The sequence below is a fragment of the Astatotilapia calliptera genome, chromosome 16 (genome assembly GCF_900246225.1).
Source record: "Astatotilapia calliptera chromosome 16, fAstCal1.2, whole genome shotgun sequence".
Classification (NCBI taxonomy): Eukaryota; Metazoa; Chordata; class Actinopteri; order Cichliformes; family Cichlidae; genus Astatotilapia; species Astatotilapia calliptera.
In genome coordinates, this window is record NC_039317.1 from 22,533,717 (window position 1) to 22,549,131 (window position 15,415).

General features: G+C 39.2%; 1 protein-coding gene across 2 annotated transcripts in view; it reads left to right on the forward strand.

Annotated features, from left to right (window-relative positions):
- Window positions 1–15,415, forward strand: part of abca12 (ATP-binding cassette, sub-family A (ABC1), member 12) — a 58,178-nt gene that overhangs the window by 36,643 nt on the left and 6,120 nt on the right. For both annotated transcript variants that reach the window (XM_026144647.1, XM_026144648.1), the window contains exons 50-65: window positions 327–560; window positions 696–843; window positions 1,665–1,911; window positions 3,126–3,215; window positions 4,245–4,332; window positions 4,481–4,608; window positions 5,322–5,409; window positions 5,734–5,842; window positions 7,644–7,698; window positions 9,236–9,413; window positions 9,550–9,665; window positions 12,210–12,372; window positions 12,522–12,775; window positions 13,188–13,395; window positions 14,044–14,153; window positions 14,730–14,880. In XM_026144647.1, coding sequence (XP_026000432.1) covers window positions 327–560; window positions 696–843; window positions 1,665–1,911; window positions 3,126–3,215; window positions 4,245–4,332; window positions 4,481–4,608; window positions 5,322–5,409; window positions 5,734–5,842; window positions 7,644–7,698; window positions 9,236–9,413; window positions 9,550–9,665; window positions 12,210–12,372; window positions 12,522–12,775; window positions 13,188–13,395; window positions 14,044–14,153; window positions 14,730–14,880 — 2,367 coding nt within the window. The remainder of the gene's footprint in view (window positions 1–326; window positions 561–695; window positions 844–1,664; window positions 1,912–3,125; window positions 3,216–4,244; window positions 4,333–4,480; window positions 4,609–5,321; window positions 5,410–5,733; window positions 5,843–7,643; window positions 7,699–9,235; window positions 9,414–9,549; window positions 9,666–12,209; window positions 12,373–12,521; window positions 12,776–13,187; window positions 13,396–14,043; window positions 14,154–14,729; window positions 14,881–15,415) is intronic.

A 15,415-nucleotide genomic window follows, 5' to 3' on the forward strand; every position in this document is an offset into this window, starting at 1 on the left:
CACACAGAAATGATGCCGTCTCATGGATAAATAACGATCTGATTTTGTATATTTTGATCAAACCTGATGTTTCTGTCAGTATTCTGTACCTTAAGAAAAGTGTCCTCTACGATGATAGTCAGTCATTTCAGCAATCTAAAGCAGAAACCATCAGACAGTGTGAGGAAAAAAAGTGATTTTTTTCCAAGTTTATCTCAGCTTTGCTTAGTCATATCACTTGTAACTTATGTAAAAAAAACCCTGAAAAGCAGGAACAGTGTGTTATATGTTAGATAGTGTAGTGTAGGTAAGTAAGATTTCACTTTCCTAATCTTTTCTACTTGCAGGTGCAAAACACAGAAAATAAACAGATTGACAGCGCTGAAGTTAAAGCCTTTGTCCAAGCCCATGTACCTGAAGCACAACTGAAAGAAGCCCAGGGCAATGATTTGGTCTACTCACTGCCACCCTTCAACTCATCCAACGCCTCCTCATACCGCTCTCTGCTTACTGCACTGGACTCCAACCTGGATGCTCTACAGTTGGGGGGTTATGGTATCTCTGACACCACACTAGAGGAGGTAAGCTCTCACACTGATGCCGAGGTACATTTAAACTTAATCATACTAACATATCTGCCAGCATATCATAAACCCTAAAAAAAATAGGGTTATCATATACAGATACTATATTTGTTTTTTTATATATATTTGCAGGTGTTCCTCCAACTGACTCATGGACAGACAGAAGCTAAAGCTGAGGATGGCCTCCCATCTGTATCAGAGACGGTGTCCGACAATATATCCATCGACAGCTTGTCTTTAGACGACAGTGACAGCAGCACAAGCTTCAGCGACAGGATCAGTGAGTTCACTGTTTGTTTGTTTTTGTTGTTGTTGTTGGTTTGTTTGTTTTTGTTAACCAATTGCTGTCATCTTCTTTTTGTAAAAAAAAAAAAAGCCGCTAAACTGATACCTCTGACAAAAAACAACGAAACAAAAAAACACTGATAAAAAACAGTACATACTACAACGTCAAGACAAGGAAAATTAAATGACAGAAGTTTTATAGTCAAAAAAGTTAAATTCTGTTAATATTCAACAGTATCTTTAATCATACAGAAGAAAACAAGAGACTGAAAATACAAAGAGAATAGATGGTTGAACTTTATAATTAACATAACATTTATTCAGCATCACACACCTTTAGACCTCAGAGTTAACACTTGTCACTTCCAGCAGTCATGCATGTATTAAAGTGAAATAAGAGATTACTATAAAAGCTTTGGTTACACTTTAAATATAAACACCACCAGCTCCAACAAGACAAATTCTCACAAATTAACTGGATTGATTTCTTAAAGGTGGCCACATATGGAGCAATGCCTGTCAGAGTCTCTGCTTTTCAAAACATTGCGTTTTTACCCGAGCTTGTTATTTTAAATTTGACGTTTTCATAGACAACCTAAAATATTTTGCCAATACTCTGCTAAGCTTGTTCTACAACTTCTACAACTGGAGCAGTCTTCTTGATGGATTGCACTGTCATTTTTTGTGTCTGCATGGTAGCCTTTAGCTTTACTGTCTTTAAAAAACAACGAAGGCTTCATAAAAGTACTAAGATAGCAAGTGAATTTGCCCCAAAATCATTCTCTCCTCGCTCTGCTCTCCTTTTGTGTGTTTCAGACCTTACCAGTTCATCCACAGTGACCGGCATGGCTCTGGCCTGGCAGCAAATGTCAGCCATCCTGATCAAGAGATTCCACCACAGCCGCAGAGACTGGAAGGGCCTGATTTCCCAAATCCTGCTTCCTGTTCTGTTTGTAGTGTTTGCTATGAGCCTGGGGTCTATCAAAAGCGACGTGCAGCACTATCCTGAGCTACAGCTCAGCCCTGCGCTCTACAAGATCGGACCAAGCTACTCCTTCTTCAGGTCAGTACCTGCAGAAGTGAAAATACAGATAAACCATAAAAAGAGACAAAACAGAAGTTAATTAGGCAAATAAGTGTGCTTCTATGTAACATGTTTGAAATATTTGAGAATATCTCAGGAAGTTAGTTTTTGAGTTAGCAACAAATAAACACAGAAGAGTGAAAATTCTACTGGAAAAGAGGAAAGTAGTTTTATGATTTGCCAAAGTAGCAATATAAAACAAGCCCACACTTTTGGACATTGTATCTGGGGAACCATATAAATCACATAAGCCACAGGGCTACAGACAACTATCATCATAACAGATGTTGGTAATCACTTCCTGAACTGAATGGTTGATACACCACCTTACTCGACGGGTTCACTGGGGTCTGCATCATTTGCAGGAGGCATGCCACACTTGTTATAAAAGGATTTTGATTTGATTCTGTAGTTTGTTGAAGGGCATGTGGACCTTAAAATGCGAGAGCACAAGAGACTATGTGAGGGTAAGAGATGTTTGCGATGAAGACGGCTACAATGTGAGATCAAAGGAAGAGAGATTAGGAGTGCCAGGAGATTGCAAGATGTCTTCATCCTCCCGATCTGCTGTTGTTTGATCAAGGAGATATGTAGCAAGAGAGAAAATGCTGAGGTGCCAAACTGTATCAGAGACCGTATGGATGCTCCTCCCAGTCCTCTTTAGTTTGCTATACAAAAGGGATTGAAAATGATAATTAATTATTCATCTCAGAAACAGTGTTTTTTTCGCAGTGCAGAAGAAGGTTATAGGTAGTTTAGGGTCAGAGATGCTTCAGCGTTTCAACATTTTTGGAACTTTCCCGGAACACTGTGTTTTCTTAGTTTTTTCTAAGAGTGATGCAAATGTAATATGATTTTTATTTATGAGGCTACTTGTGTGCGTTTTAAGGCAAGGAATGGTAAATAAAACAAATCTACTTAAATTTAAAGTGACAAGTCAAATGTCCTCATTCTTTCTCTAGTTGCTCAGAGAAGCCATTCTAATGGTTACATTAGTAACCATTAGTTAAATGCTGTTGATCCTTAGCCCTCAAATCATCACATAAATTAAGTAAAATCTGGCTGGCTGGCTATCAGTTTTAGCAGTCTGCTTAGTGGATGCTCATGAAATAAACCTTTGTGTCTGTTATATCCTCTTATTGTAACATATCTGGCGTTCCCGAGTCAAGGCTAACACTTTTCTGATTCTACAGCAACCAGAATCCCAACTCACAGCGTCTGGCAGACACCATGATGTCATTCCCTGGGATGGACACCACCTGTCTTGACAAGCCTGATAACCTGTAAGTAATTATACTACTAATGACATCTTTTTTGTTTGTTTTTATCAGTGACATGCTGATTCCTGTACTTGCTTTCTCTATGTATTTAAGCCTTTGTCAAATGTACAGCGTTTTTATATTTCACTTCATCCAAGTCTCTTTCCATCTTTATTTTACAAGGCTTTCCTCTCTGCAATTCCTGTCGCTGTCTCTGGTCTCTCTCCTGCCCCTCCACTCTTAATTTCTCTGCTGCTCTGCTCAGTGCATGTGGCTGAAAGCCTGCAGCAGGACTCTGCGATGTGAGAGCATCATCTGTATTCCGTAAACACCCCGTGTTTATAGGGAAGATTTTCCCCTTGCAGGCACTCAAATCAATGTTGGCACTCATGAACCAGACCTCAGAGGCATTTTAAAATTCTCAGGAAAATAAAAAAAGAGAGTGAGAGAAAGAGAAGGGACAGAGAGAGCGAGAGAGAGAGAGACCCTGTCATGGAAAAAGAGGCTGCATGTCTGCTCATCATGTCCAGTAATTACAGCAGGACAATGACTGATTACTGTATTTACATTTTTTTTTTACATACCGGTATATAGAAAATATATTGCATCATCCTCTGATTATGATCATTGTTACTTGTGTGTGTTAGAAATCTAAAGTAACAGGTGTGTATGCAAATAATATTGCTGCAACCTGTTTTTGATCTGCACAGAGCGTCCCTGAAAGCATTTGGCAGAGAGCAAAATGCGTGGGAGTTGAACATCAGCCCACACAAACAGAAATTTCACACAATATGATATTACAGCACACATTAACAGCTTTGAAAACTGTTATCAAAGGAAAGATTTAGATCCTGATCTCACAAAAATCATGTAAGCCTACAGCTACTTCATAAACGGTTTTAGATTTTACAGTTTTCTTTCTTTTAGCGGGCCATCATATCTCCTCACTTTCAAAATATTTTCTGGGGTGTGTCTAGGGAGAGTGTTGTGGTATGTACCGCTCACTGCAAACTCACTTCATTTCACTTGGTGAAACTTTTTCCTCTTTTTCAGTGACTGCACAAGAAACACAAACAAGTGGAGCTCCAGTGGAAACACCACGAAAGGATTCAACATCTGCAAATGCACTCGGAAAGAACAGGTGAGACTAGGTCACCGAGAACAGTGCGATTGAGTGATTCTCTGTGTTCTCACTTGTGTGTGTGTGTGTCAGCACATAAACGTGTTTCCTGTGCTCATGTTTTTTTGAAAAAGGGAAGATATTTATTTATCTTTTCTTTGCACTGCAGATTTGTGACAAAGACAACTACCAGCCCCCCCATACGGAGATCCCTTCATCTCAGATTGTTTATGATCTGAATGGCATCAATGTGGAGAACTACCTAGTGGCTACAGCCAATGACTTCATAAGGAACAGGTGAATGGAGCCAATATATCCATGTGGTTAATGAAGCCACAGTGAGACTTTTATACATGCCTCACTGATAATTTACTGTACCCTGTGTTGCAGTCAAAGTATTCTCTGATTAAATGAGCCGAATTAAGCAATGTCCAAGTACATTCAAATTTCAGCATACTGTGGCATATTGCTCAGAATTTTAAATCATATTTCATAACATTACATCATTAAAATGAGCTACGATAGTTAGGAATCGTTTGCAAATCTTTTCGTTCATTTCATTTTTTTTTATTAATTCAGAGGAAACGATTGACCTAAATGAAATTCCAGAATTCTGCAAGCAGTCTCTGAAATAAAGTTTGTTAGTCATCTGGGAGGCTTTAAATGGTCTTCACAGTATTCAGTTGCATGGAATGACTGGTGTTTTACCAAAGAAAGATGTGCAGAAATCTAATTAATTATGAAAACTAGTTAGTAAGTGCCTAAAAGTATAGTTTTCCTGATTTCTCAGCTTGACACAAATTGGTTTCTAGCACCTTGTTGATAATGGTAATCATACTTATAATTTGGGCTTGGGTGCTTTTACCCTGAAATGGTTCTCTCATCTGCATATGTTGAAAATTTACTCTTGATTAAAAGCAAAACAACCAAGTGAAAATCACAGTGCGTTACATCGAGTTTCTCAGTATCAAGCAAAGCTCCTTGTTTTAGTCAATGTTTTGTTTTTCCAGGTACGGTGGTTTTGCTTTTGGCATGCCACTCCCAGCGGACTTAAAAATGGACATCACAACAGTGCCCAAAAACCGTACGCTGTCTAAGGTAACGTTCTCCCACTGCTTCCCTGCCCCTTTTCTTATTATCAGATTAATTGCCGTACTGATTAGTTGTCAAGAGTTAAAACCTGATGTCTTAACCAAACGTGTTTACTCAGTGCATGGAAATGGAGCTGAATTGTTACACCATCATTTTCATCATAAATATGCTTTACTGCAGGAATTGTGCCAGCGTAGATGAAGACGTCTGCCTTCTTTGTGTTATTAAAGTGTTTTTGTTGTTTTAATATATAGTATACCTACATTTCCTGATCTCTAGTGTTGTGAATGTTGTTCGTTTTTATGCATGTCTGTGTTTTTGCTTGTGTAGGTCTGGTTCAACCCTGAGGGTCACCACACAATGCCAGCATACTTAAACAGCCTCAACAACTTCATCCTACGCTCCAATCTGCCAGCAGACAAGGATCCACGCAAATATGGTAAGCTAGAATTGGTGAAGAAAAAAAAGTAAAAGTCTTAGTACACATGTTTGAGATGTCACTTCAACTGATGGGGGATTCTGTACAAAGAAATGCATTAATAACAAACATCAGTTTTATCTAACTTTTGGAATACTGAAATGGATTTTGGCCACAGCTTACTCTTATTTGTAATGTGATTAAAGTGAGTTTTAGAAAATGTACCGTATATGTATGTTATGTTATGTTATGCCTTCAGGCACAAAACACTGGTTATTGCAAAGATAGGGTAAGGCAGAGATTGAAAAAGACATGACTGCACAGGAGAGAGGCACATCAGTATTAGAAAGCTGCCCCCTCACTGATAGCCCGGTGCATTTTGTATACTAAACATACAGTAAAGAAAGCTGTAAACAGTGTGTTTACTCATGGTTCATTTCACTGGATTAAAGCCAGGGGGTGCTGTGTGTCCTTACGCTCACATCACTATGCATGGTGAATACTGATGAGTGCCACTCACTGGGGAGATCTGCTAAAGAGAAACGAGGCTGGCCCACGTTTTCAGTACTGTTTCAGCTTCTGAGTATTATCCTGACCATCTGCCTGCAGGCAGGAGTACACAGTCATGCACTCATACACAAATGCATATATAGAATTGTTCATAAAAACATGTATGAATAGCAGAACGGGCACACACACACATTTATTCCCCAGTGGATGATAAAAGTGCTTGAGGGTAAAGTGTAACCATTTAAATGTTACCTGCAAACTCAAAGCGGTGGCAGGGGTTGTCCGGGGTGGAGATCCAGGGAGATTACTTTTCAAGGTGACTGCTTTATCTGTTAAAAATTATATCCTAGCCTTTGCATTGTGTACTACAGTTTAATTTTGGGGTTGGGCCCCATAGGATGTTTGCATCAAACCAATTTTTCAACTCACTCTTGCAGGATTTCTGACTACAATTACCCACTGGTGCATTTGTACAAAAACACTACTGTCCAGATCATAAACTCAGATTACTCTTACCTGCAACTGTGTTGTTTATTTCAAGTTTTTCCTCACCCATCCCCCAGAAATCATTGATTTTCTCACCTGCCTAATAGTCCACCTTTAGAAGATTTGATTTGAAAACACATGCTCAGCTTGAGTCTCTTAGAACTAAACATAGTATAGATAATCAATTTCTTTAGTTTAGCCGGTTGAACTACACGTCAAACATGAACAGTTGCTTTTTAGGTTTTGGGACTTCTTTTAGAAAAGAAATGGCACAAATTCAAAGGCTCAGGTTCTCTAAAATGGGGGTATTTGCCCATTTTCAAACCACTATGACAACATAAATAATATCTCTGCATATAAATATACTTATTAGTAAAACTCTTCCTAATTATCATTGCAAATGCACAAACCAGGTATGGGAACATTTGAATTCAGTGCAGTCGTCTTGTAGTATCAGTAATTACAGATGTTTTAGGCAGTGGTACTAATCAATTTCATCAAAGTTGTCTTGAGTAATGCTAATCCCGCAGCCTGCTTTGGGGCTTCTGTGCTGTAGGTGAACTCACAGTCCTATTTCAGGAAATGCAAAATATGTAGGGCTACAGTTCATGTCTCTGAGCATCTCAAAGACCCAGAAAAATGATAAAGAAAATTCAATTTCCTTTGTGCGCACTGGCAAATGAAACCATCTTCCGCTATATTTTTCAATTGACTGTGTCCTAGGCTAAGAGAATATCATTGCTCATTTGCTTCCTGTGCTGAAAAATAGCTTGCATGCTGTTGTTTTTCTTTTGCTAACACAGTACTCTGTTTCTTTCTGTTACAGCCATTTCAGTTTACAGCCAACCCTATTTTGGACGGGCGGATGATGAAGATATAGTGTAAGGGTCATGCTTAAAATTCTTCTGCAGAATTGACTGCTAGTGCATTACTAGACAAATAATCTTAGAAAAATAGATCTGTATTTGCATCTTAATCTGTGAAAATGTTCCCTAATTAATCATGTGTTTATGTGTTTGGGGGGTTTTTTGTTTTGTTTTTTTACATCTAATTCAAGATGGATTCAGGGCAAAGATGTACATGACAAAATTATTTATACATATTTGATTTTCTAAATTGATTTCCTTAAGCTTACAGTATTGATCAGAGTCCCAATTTAATGAATGTTTTGGAATGAATATTTCGGTAAAGGTGGAAAAGAGATTTAGTTTAAATGGATGTGTGCACATGTTCCAGAGGAGCAAATCAAATACATCATTTTGAGAGTGGATTGGACTGACCTTGTGTTCTCTCTAGAGCCTTATTACTACTAAGCATCTTACTGGCAATTTTAGAGTTATTGGTCAGTTTTTCCACATATGTCACATTTATGTTCAGTGTCTGTGTAAAACTTTAATAGGTGTAGTCTGCTGAGATGCTGTAGCAGCTGAATGGGTGATATTAGGCTTCCTTACTAGATGTATTGATTTGCCCTGAGCTGTGTTAAAGATACAGCAGACTTATTACTCTAAATGTCTTGATTCTCACAATATAGTAGCTTTGCCCATGAGAAAAAATCTAAGGCTATGCTGGCTGTCTTGATAACAAGCCTGCTCTGTAGCTGTCGCTCCTGACTATCCTCTGTAGTTAGTGCTGCCCTGAAACGCCCACCACATGTCCCTTTCTGTTGTTCTCACTCCTTCTCACTCAGACACTCTGCCAGCTTCATCTTCATCCTCTTTTCAGCTTCGTGCAGTTCATTGTGTTTAGTTTGAGGTGTTGTGCCCCAGCCAGAGGGGAGTGGTAAAAGTAGTTCAGTTGCGTGCAGGGTAGGCGAGAGAGCACTGGAGACGAACAGGTACTGGCTTGGCATCAAGAAAGTTTAAATGAACACGCTGAGTAGAAGACGAACTGAGGGGATCAAAGCTTCAACTGGATTTCTGGGGTCTAATCTGGACAATAGGCTCTGCAGTCTCACAGAAACACCCTTGGCATGCTGACTGTACAGCAACAGCAGTGTGAAGTTGTTCTCTGCGTGAAGTGATCTGTTTCTCTTGCTGTTATCTTGTCAAAGATGATTCGCAAGCATCTCTTTTTCTTTCACAAAGCTGTTTGTTATTAATGGGATTCCATTCATTGTGAGATTCCTCAGTAGTTCAAATGAGTCACGTCCCAGTAGGGAATAATATGATAATTCTGGTTAAAATGAGCTAGTATTTTCAGAAAATACATACACCTGGTTGAACGCCAGTTTATATTCACTCTTCTGCACCGTTTGTTGTTGCTATTGTAGTAGTTTTAATTCAAAAGAACAGAACAAAAAAATAAAAACACAACACAATAAATACATGGCCCAGTAACATGATAAGTGCATTATTCATGATAACTCAATGGTTAATGGTATTTAATCACATCACCTGGATGATCTTTTCTTCACAGTGTCCAGGGAGTGCTTCACATCCTTGTGGCTCTGTGCGTGCTCACAGGCTTCTCAATTACAACAGCCAGTTTTGCCCTCTATGAAGTCACTGAGCACCAAAAAGGGTCCAAGAGGCTTCAGCACATTGCTGGCATCAGCGAGTCCTTCTACTGGATTGTAAACTTCATCTATGACATGGTAACGTCGTATTTCTTTAATTGGTTACAATATTGAAAACCATGTGTTCAACTTAATTTCATCCATATATCTTTTTCAAAAGTTATTAAACGAAGTGACTTTCTGTTGCTGCATTGTGCCCCACCTTTTTCCATAGGTCATCTATTTGGTCCCCGTAGCTGCGACCGTTGTTGTGATTGCTGCCTTCCAGATTCCAGCATTTACAGAACGCCAAAATTTGGGTGCCGTCACTCTCCTCCTGGTGCTCTTTGGGTCAGTAACTTTGAAAAAAAGTAGATTCACTAATTGTAGTCACATTGTAGTTGTACTGGAGTGTATATTGTTGACAAAAATGTATTTGATAATGAACCAGTCCTTCGTGTGGCTGAAAATTTTGAAGGACAATCTTTTAGAGATTGTTCTCTCTACAGTAGCTATACTACTTGATTGTTTTCCATTATGAAAGCAAACATTTATTTTATTTTAACTTAATTTGGGTATCATTCTGTCATATAATATTTTAATACTTACTAATGGCTAAAGTCAGAGCACATGATAGTGTCACAAAATATGGATGCAACACAATAGCAAAGTAGCAGTTAGACAAGCAGTCAGATTGAAAGGTTTAGTGCAGGTAATATTTGCTACCACTTCATAAAGAGGGAAATTAAAGAGACTTCTAATGGCCTAAATGTTCACTTGGATAATGGTCTGTACTGTAATGACTGCTTATGCCACTTTTAGTTGCAATATACAGTATTGTGCAGGAAAAAATGCTGTAAACAAAGAAGGCTTTCAAAAATGGAAGTTTAATAATCTTTTATTTTCATCAATCAACAAAATGCAGTGAATGGACAAGAGAAATCTAAGTCAAATCTATATCTGGTGTGACCACCCTTTGCCTTCAAAATAGCATCAATTCTTCTAGGTACACTTGCACACAGTTTTTGAAGGATCTCGGCTGGTTGGTTGTTCCAAACATCTTGGGGAACTAAACAGAGATCTTCTGTGGATGTAGGCGTCCTCACATCTTTCTGTATCTTCATGTACTCCCAGACATATTTGATGATGTTGAGATCAGAGCACTGCGGGGACCATACCATCACTTCCAGTACTTCTTGTTCTTCTTTGTGCTGAAGATAGTTCTTAATGATTTCTAAATGGGGTCATTGTCCTGCTGCAGGATACATTTGTGGCCAGTAAACAATCATTTATATTTCTGAAAACATTCTTTGTTTCCAGCATTTTTTCACACCTGCCTAAAACTTTTGCACAGTACTGTAACTATTTTTACTTACCTCTGAGTTTATTTTCAACCTGAACCACACTGAATGATGGACATGTTTATAAAAAATGTTTTAAGGGAACCGCATCAAATCTGTCATAGAGATGGTGAATGTGTTGTTCTGGCTGTTGCCCTGCTGAGACAACAGCAGGAAGTGTGTGAAGTTTCCAGAAGCATCTGCACTGCTCTAAACCAAACCTATTCATTGAATGGTGCTTTATGCTTGCAGCAGGCCCATCACCCTCAACATGAACCCAGCTCATCCAAGGAGTCAAACAGGGAAAATACTGATTCATTCAAATGCACAATACATTTCTTGCAGAGGACTTTCCAAAGTCAAGCAATCATTGAAAGGTTTATACATTTTCAAAAGCCTATCTCCACACATGCACTGCAATTCTGTGCCAGTAGGTTGGATTTACAGCGCAGAGCATAAGGACGAGCAAATGCTGCAAAAAAGTTTATTGTGAATTTCTTGCTAAGACAGATGGCAGTAGGACTGCAATGCTAATGGAAAATCACTACTAACGTGTTTATCCCATTCAAGGCAAAGACACCAGAGAGGGAGAAAGGGGGGAATCAGGAAGCAACAGGGCTTATGGCAATAACAGAATGACTTAGTATGAGACAGAGGTTAGCTATAATCTCGAAATACAAAGGTTTCAGTTCAGTCTGACAAAGAGATTTAGATTTGGGGATGGTATCAAAACCCCTGATGTGTCATGTTTCGACTCATCTGAATTACTGGGATTATTTACATCAATCCCCGAGCTGCTGCTGAGGTTTACACTCTTGTGTTTGCCGTTGTTGTTTGGAGGCCTAGTCCTGAGCCCTAGATTTTAGAAAGCCAAGTCAGGACTCTGCTTCTCATTTATCAGACAGATGTCTCCTTCCCAAGCAATGAGTAATCACAGTGCTCCATCTGTCAGGCTGCACCCACCTGGTCTGGTGTTCAGCCTTCTTGCTTCTGTTCCTTGTCATGGCTTGGCACCCACACTTGCCTACCAAGCACTTTTTTTGGGCAAAGCATGTAGATGCTTTGTCTCTGTCTGGCTCTAACTGTTTGTGTCTGTCTGTTTCATTTCCCACACTGCTCTTTTTTTTTTTTTCATTTCTTTCTCCCTTCCTTCTCTTACTCTCTGTATTGCTGACCCAGACTTACCAATCAAATGGACAAACAGATTATGCGAGGGAATATAGGGAGAAGTCATTTATCTTCCTCTATTTTGGCTTCATGACTGAATGTTTACCCTCATTGTAGCGTGGTATATTCCACCTTCTCTTTTCAGTATTCTTTGCTGGCTTCTTTTTCTTAAGGCTCATAGCTACTCTGTCTGGCTCTCTTCAGACAAGCCTATATTTTAGAAGGTGCATTTGTAAGCAAAACTGCACAATTTCTCTATTAATTTTATGTTATAACCTTCTGACTGTTTTCTGTATTTCAAACCAACCCAACCATGTTACCGCAGCTTTGAAGTGCATCTGTGGAGTTATTTTTTTAAGTTTAAAATGCGATTATTCTGTCATCTCAGGTTTTCCACCTTCCCATGGATGTATCTGTTTGCCGGGATCTTCAGGGATGCAGAGATGGCCTTTATCAGCTACGTGTGCATCAACCTCTTCATCAGTGTCAACACCATCTTGACCACCTGCATCCTCTACTTTCTGGGTCAAATATCAATGCATAATCCTGAGGTAAGATTAACTGTAAGAATCAGGGGGAAACTTAGAAAACATACCTTGCTTGTCCATTGACAGGAGAGTGAAGAATTCAAGATGAGCTCAGTTAAACTCAGTTTCACATCCTCAGATCTTGTCCCCTCTTCTGTGCTTCTCTCCTGTAGGCAATCCAGAAAATCTTCCAGAAGCTGAGCTACGCCTTCCTCATCTTCCCCCAGTTCAGCTTTGGGAATGGGCTGATGGAACTGGCCAGAGGTGACATAGAGGTCCAGATTCTCAGTGGCTATGGAGTCGATGCCTATAAGAACCCATTCTCCACAGAAGCTCTGGGATGGATGTTCATCTCCTCCATCATCCAGGGCCTGGTCTTCTTCACGCTGCGTCTTTTGATCAACAAATCTCTAATGCGCAAAGTCAGGTGAGAAACACAGAAATAATATAAAGGAGAATATACATTCACAGAATCTTTAACTGAGATCAGTTTCATTTGCTTTCTTTAAAGGTAGGATGGACTTGCAAATGCACAAGATGTGTTTTCTGCTAACACTGATAAAGCAGTCTTCTTGTAGCCAAAAATCTGAAAATGAGATGTAATAAATGCAGATAATATGCAACCGGGTGGTTAAATATGCAACAGAGCAACATTAAGTAATTAGAGAAGACAATTGCAAGTAAAATTAGATTTTTTTTATTCTAAGTGGGCCAAGATTTTGGTGATTTTATTTATTTTTATTTTTTTGTGGCAGGGACGGGGGGTGATAAAGCATTTATATTAACTAGAATGCCTTGCACTTATTTAAAAACAAAACAACAACCTTTCTGTATTATAGGCGTCTAATTTGCTACATCAAGACTGTGCCTCAGGCAGCTTATGATGATGATCAGGATGAGGATGTGGTATCTGAGCATCTCAGAGTGGCCAGTGGAGCAGCTAGCTCAGACATACTGCAAGTCAACCGGCTCACAAAGATCTATCAACACCTCACTAAGAAGGTCCACGCTGTCAAGAATCTGTCTGTGGGCATCCCTGCAGGAGAGGTAAGCCTCAGAGGCAGGAGCACAGAATACTAATATAGTAAAGCTGTTCTAAGGCAAGAGGGTAGCAAAATGGGGGGTATTGTGTAATAATGTCTAATCTCTTATGGCAGCAGCATAACTCTATAATTACCCAGAAATCACACAGCCTCTGTTTTGTTATTTCTGAAGAGCTGTACGGTGGTACTAGTCGCTGTGTGCAATGGACTCGTCAAAGATTGCAATTAATTTAAAATACCAACAGCCTACTGTTATTAACACAGCTGAGGATTTGGAGCCACTGTTGGCGGCTATAACAAGCATGTACAATATTGTACATTTTAATATGGACTAAAAAGACGGGCCAGCATTTTCATATTCTTCTGCAGTCAGTAAAAAGTGATCATTTTAAGCTGTCGTTTTAATTTACTCTCAAAGCCTTTATTTTATTTTGACCAATTTCAGTCCAGTCGTTGATCCGAGTCATTTTTATTCTATTACTTCAGATGTCTGGTTGTATGAAAAAGTTTTCTTTGGACACACTTCTTTTTTACATAGTTTTGCAGCACTAAATACTGACCTGGCTAATCTTTAAAGAGCCCAGCTTTACGTCACAATACTGCATAATAGCAAAATGCTTGAAGTTACTAAGAAACTAGTGTTTATTTTTAGTGCTTTGGCTTGCTGGGAGTGAACGGAGCAGGAAAAACTACCACCTTCAAGATGTTGACTGGAGACGTTAGCCCCACTGATGGCACTGCACAGATCAAGGACTGGGATGGGTAAGCTTTATGTAACATGTGAATGTTGCCTAGTGCATGTTTGTATTTAATCTGTTTTTCTTTATTACCCCCTTCTTCCACCGCTGGATTAACTTAGCGGGAATAGTTGTGTTTTTATGACCACTCTTGCATTTTAGCTGCACACTAAAGTGATGCAGAGATGTCAGGATAAGTATGTACACATTCCAGCAAAATAAAGATGACTTATAGAATTAAACATTTACAAGAAAGAATTTCATTTTATTGGTACAGGTGCATAGGTAATTCCAAAATTTAATTACGTAATGCAATCATTCACATATGAGGGATGTTATTAATTTTTTATTGGGGAAAATTTGAATATGATAGTTTTGGGATTTAGAAACTAGCAATTTTATCTTAAAGATGTATCTGAAGAGCTTTCATACAAGTAGCAATGTACAGTCCTGCTGTGTTGTCAGTATATAAAGTGGATATTAGCAAGCTAGATAGCACCCCACAGACAGCAGATCCTCTGAAACACCCTACATGCCTGTCCCACATCATGTGGTGAATGCTGCTTAAGAAAATCTTTCTTTGTGTGTGTTTTCCCCCCAGACATTTGGTAGACATCATGGAGTGCCGGAAACAAGGAATTAACATCGGCTACTGTCCTCAAGTGGATGCACTGGATGATTTGCTCACTGGAGAAGAGCATTTGTACTTCTATGCTCGCATACGTGGCATCTCAAAGTGGGAGACAGACCGGGTAAGGAAGAGCTGCAGACGCAGTGGTGCCTATTGTCACTTTGCCAAGTGACAATAGCATTCAAAAAGTGACACGGGATCTGATATAAATTCAAAGGTGCACTTCCAGCGCAGGACTAGAAGCTGATGCTGCTCCTATGCATACTGAATCAGAAAGTGTGCAGCAATGAATGATGTGTGATGAAAGCTGTAGAATCTGTAGCGAAATGAAAAAGCTTTTGTTGTCAGCTTGCGCAGTCCAAACATCAGAATTGAGCTGATGTAGTATGCATTACTGCGGAAAAATGTATATTTAAATTCTGCTTTTATGACGGGAGAATCTTATTTGACATGCCACTAAAGCCTCAATCTTCTCATTTATCATTCCTGAGACCTAATCAATCTTGCTTCTGTGGTGATTGCTGAGTGTGTCTGCTTATTAGAGGACTCTGCAGAGCAACCAATCAGCACGTGATGTGTGCTCAATATCAATATCCCATCAATATTTCTTTTTTGAAAGACAGAGAAGAACAAAAATAAGCAGCTCTTAGGAGTGT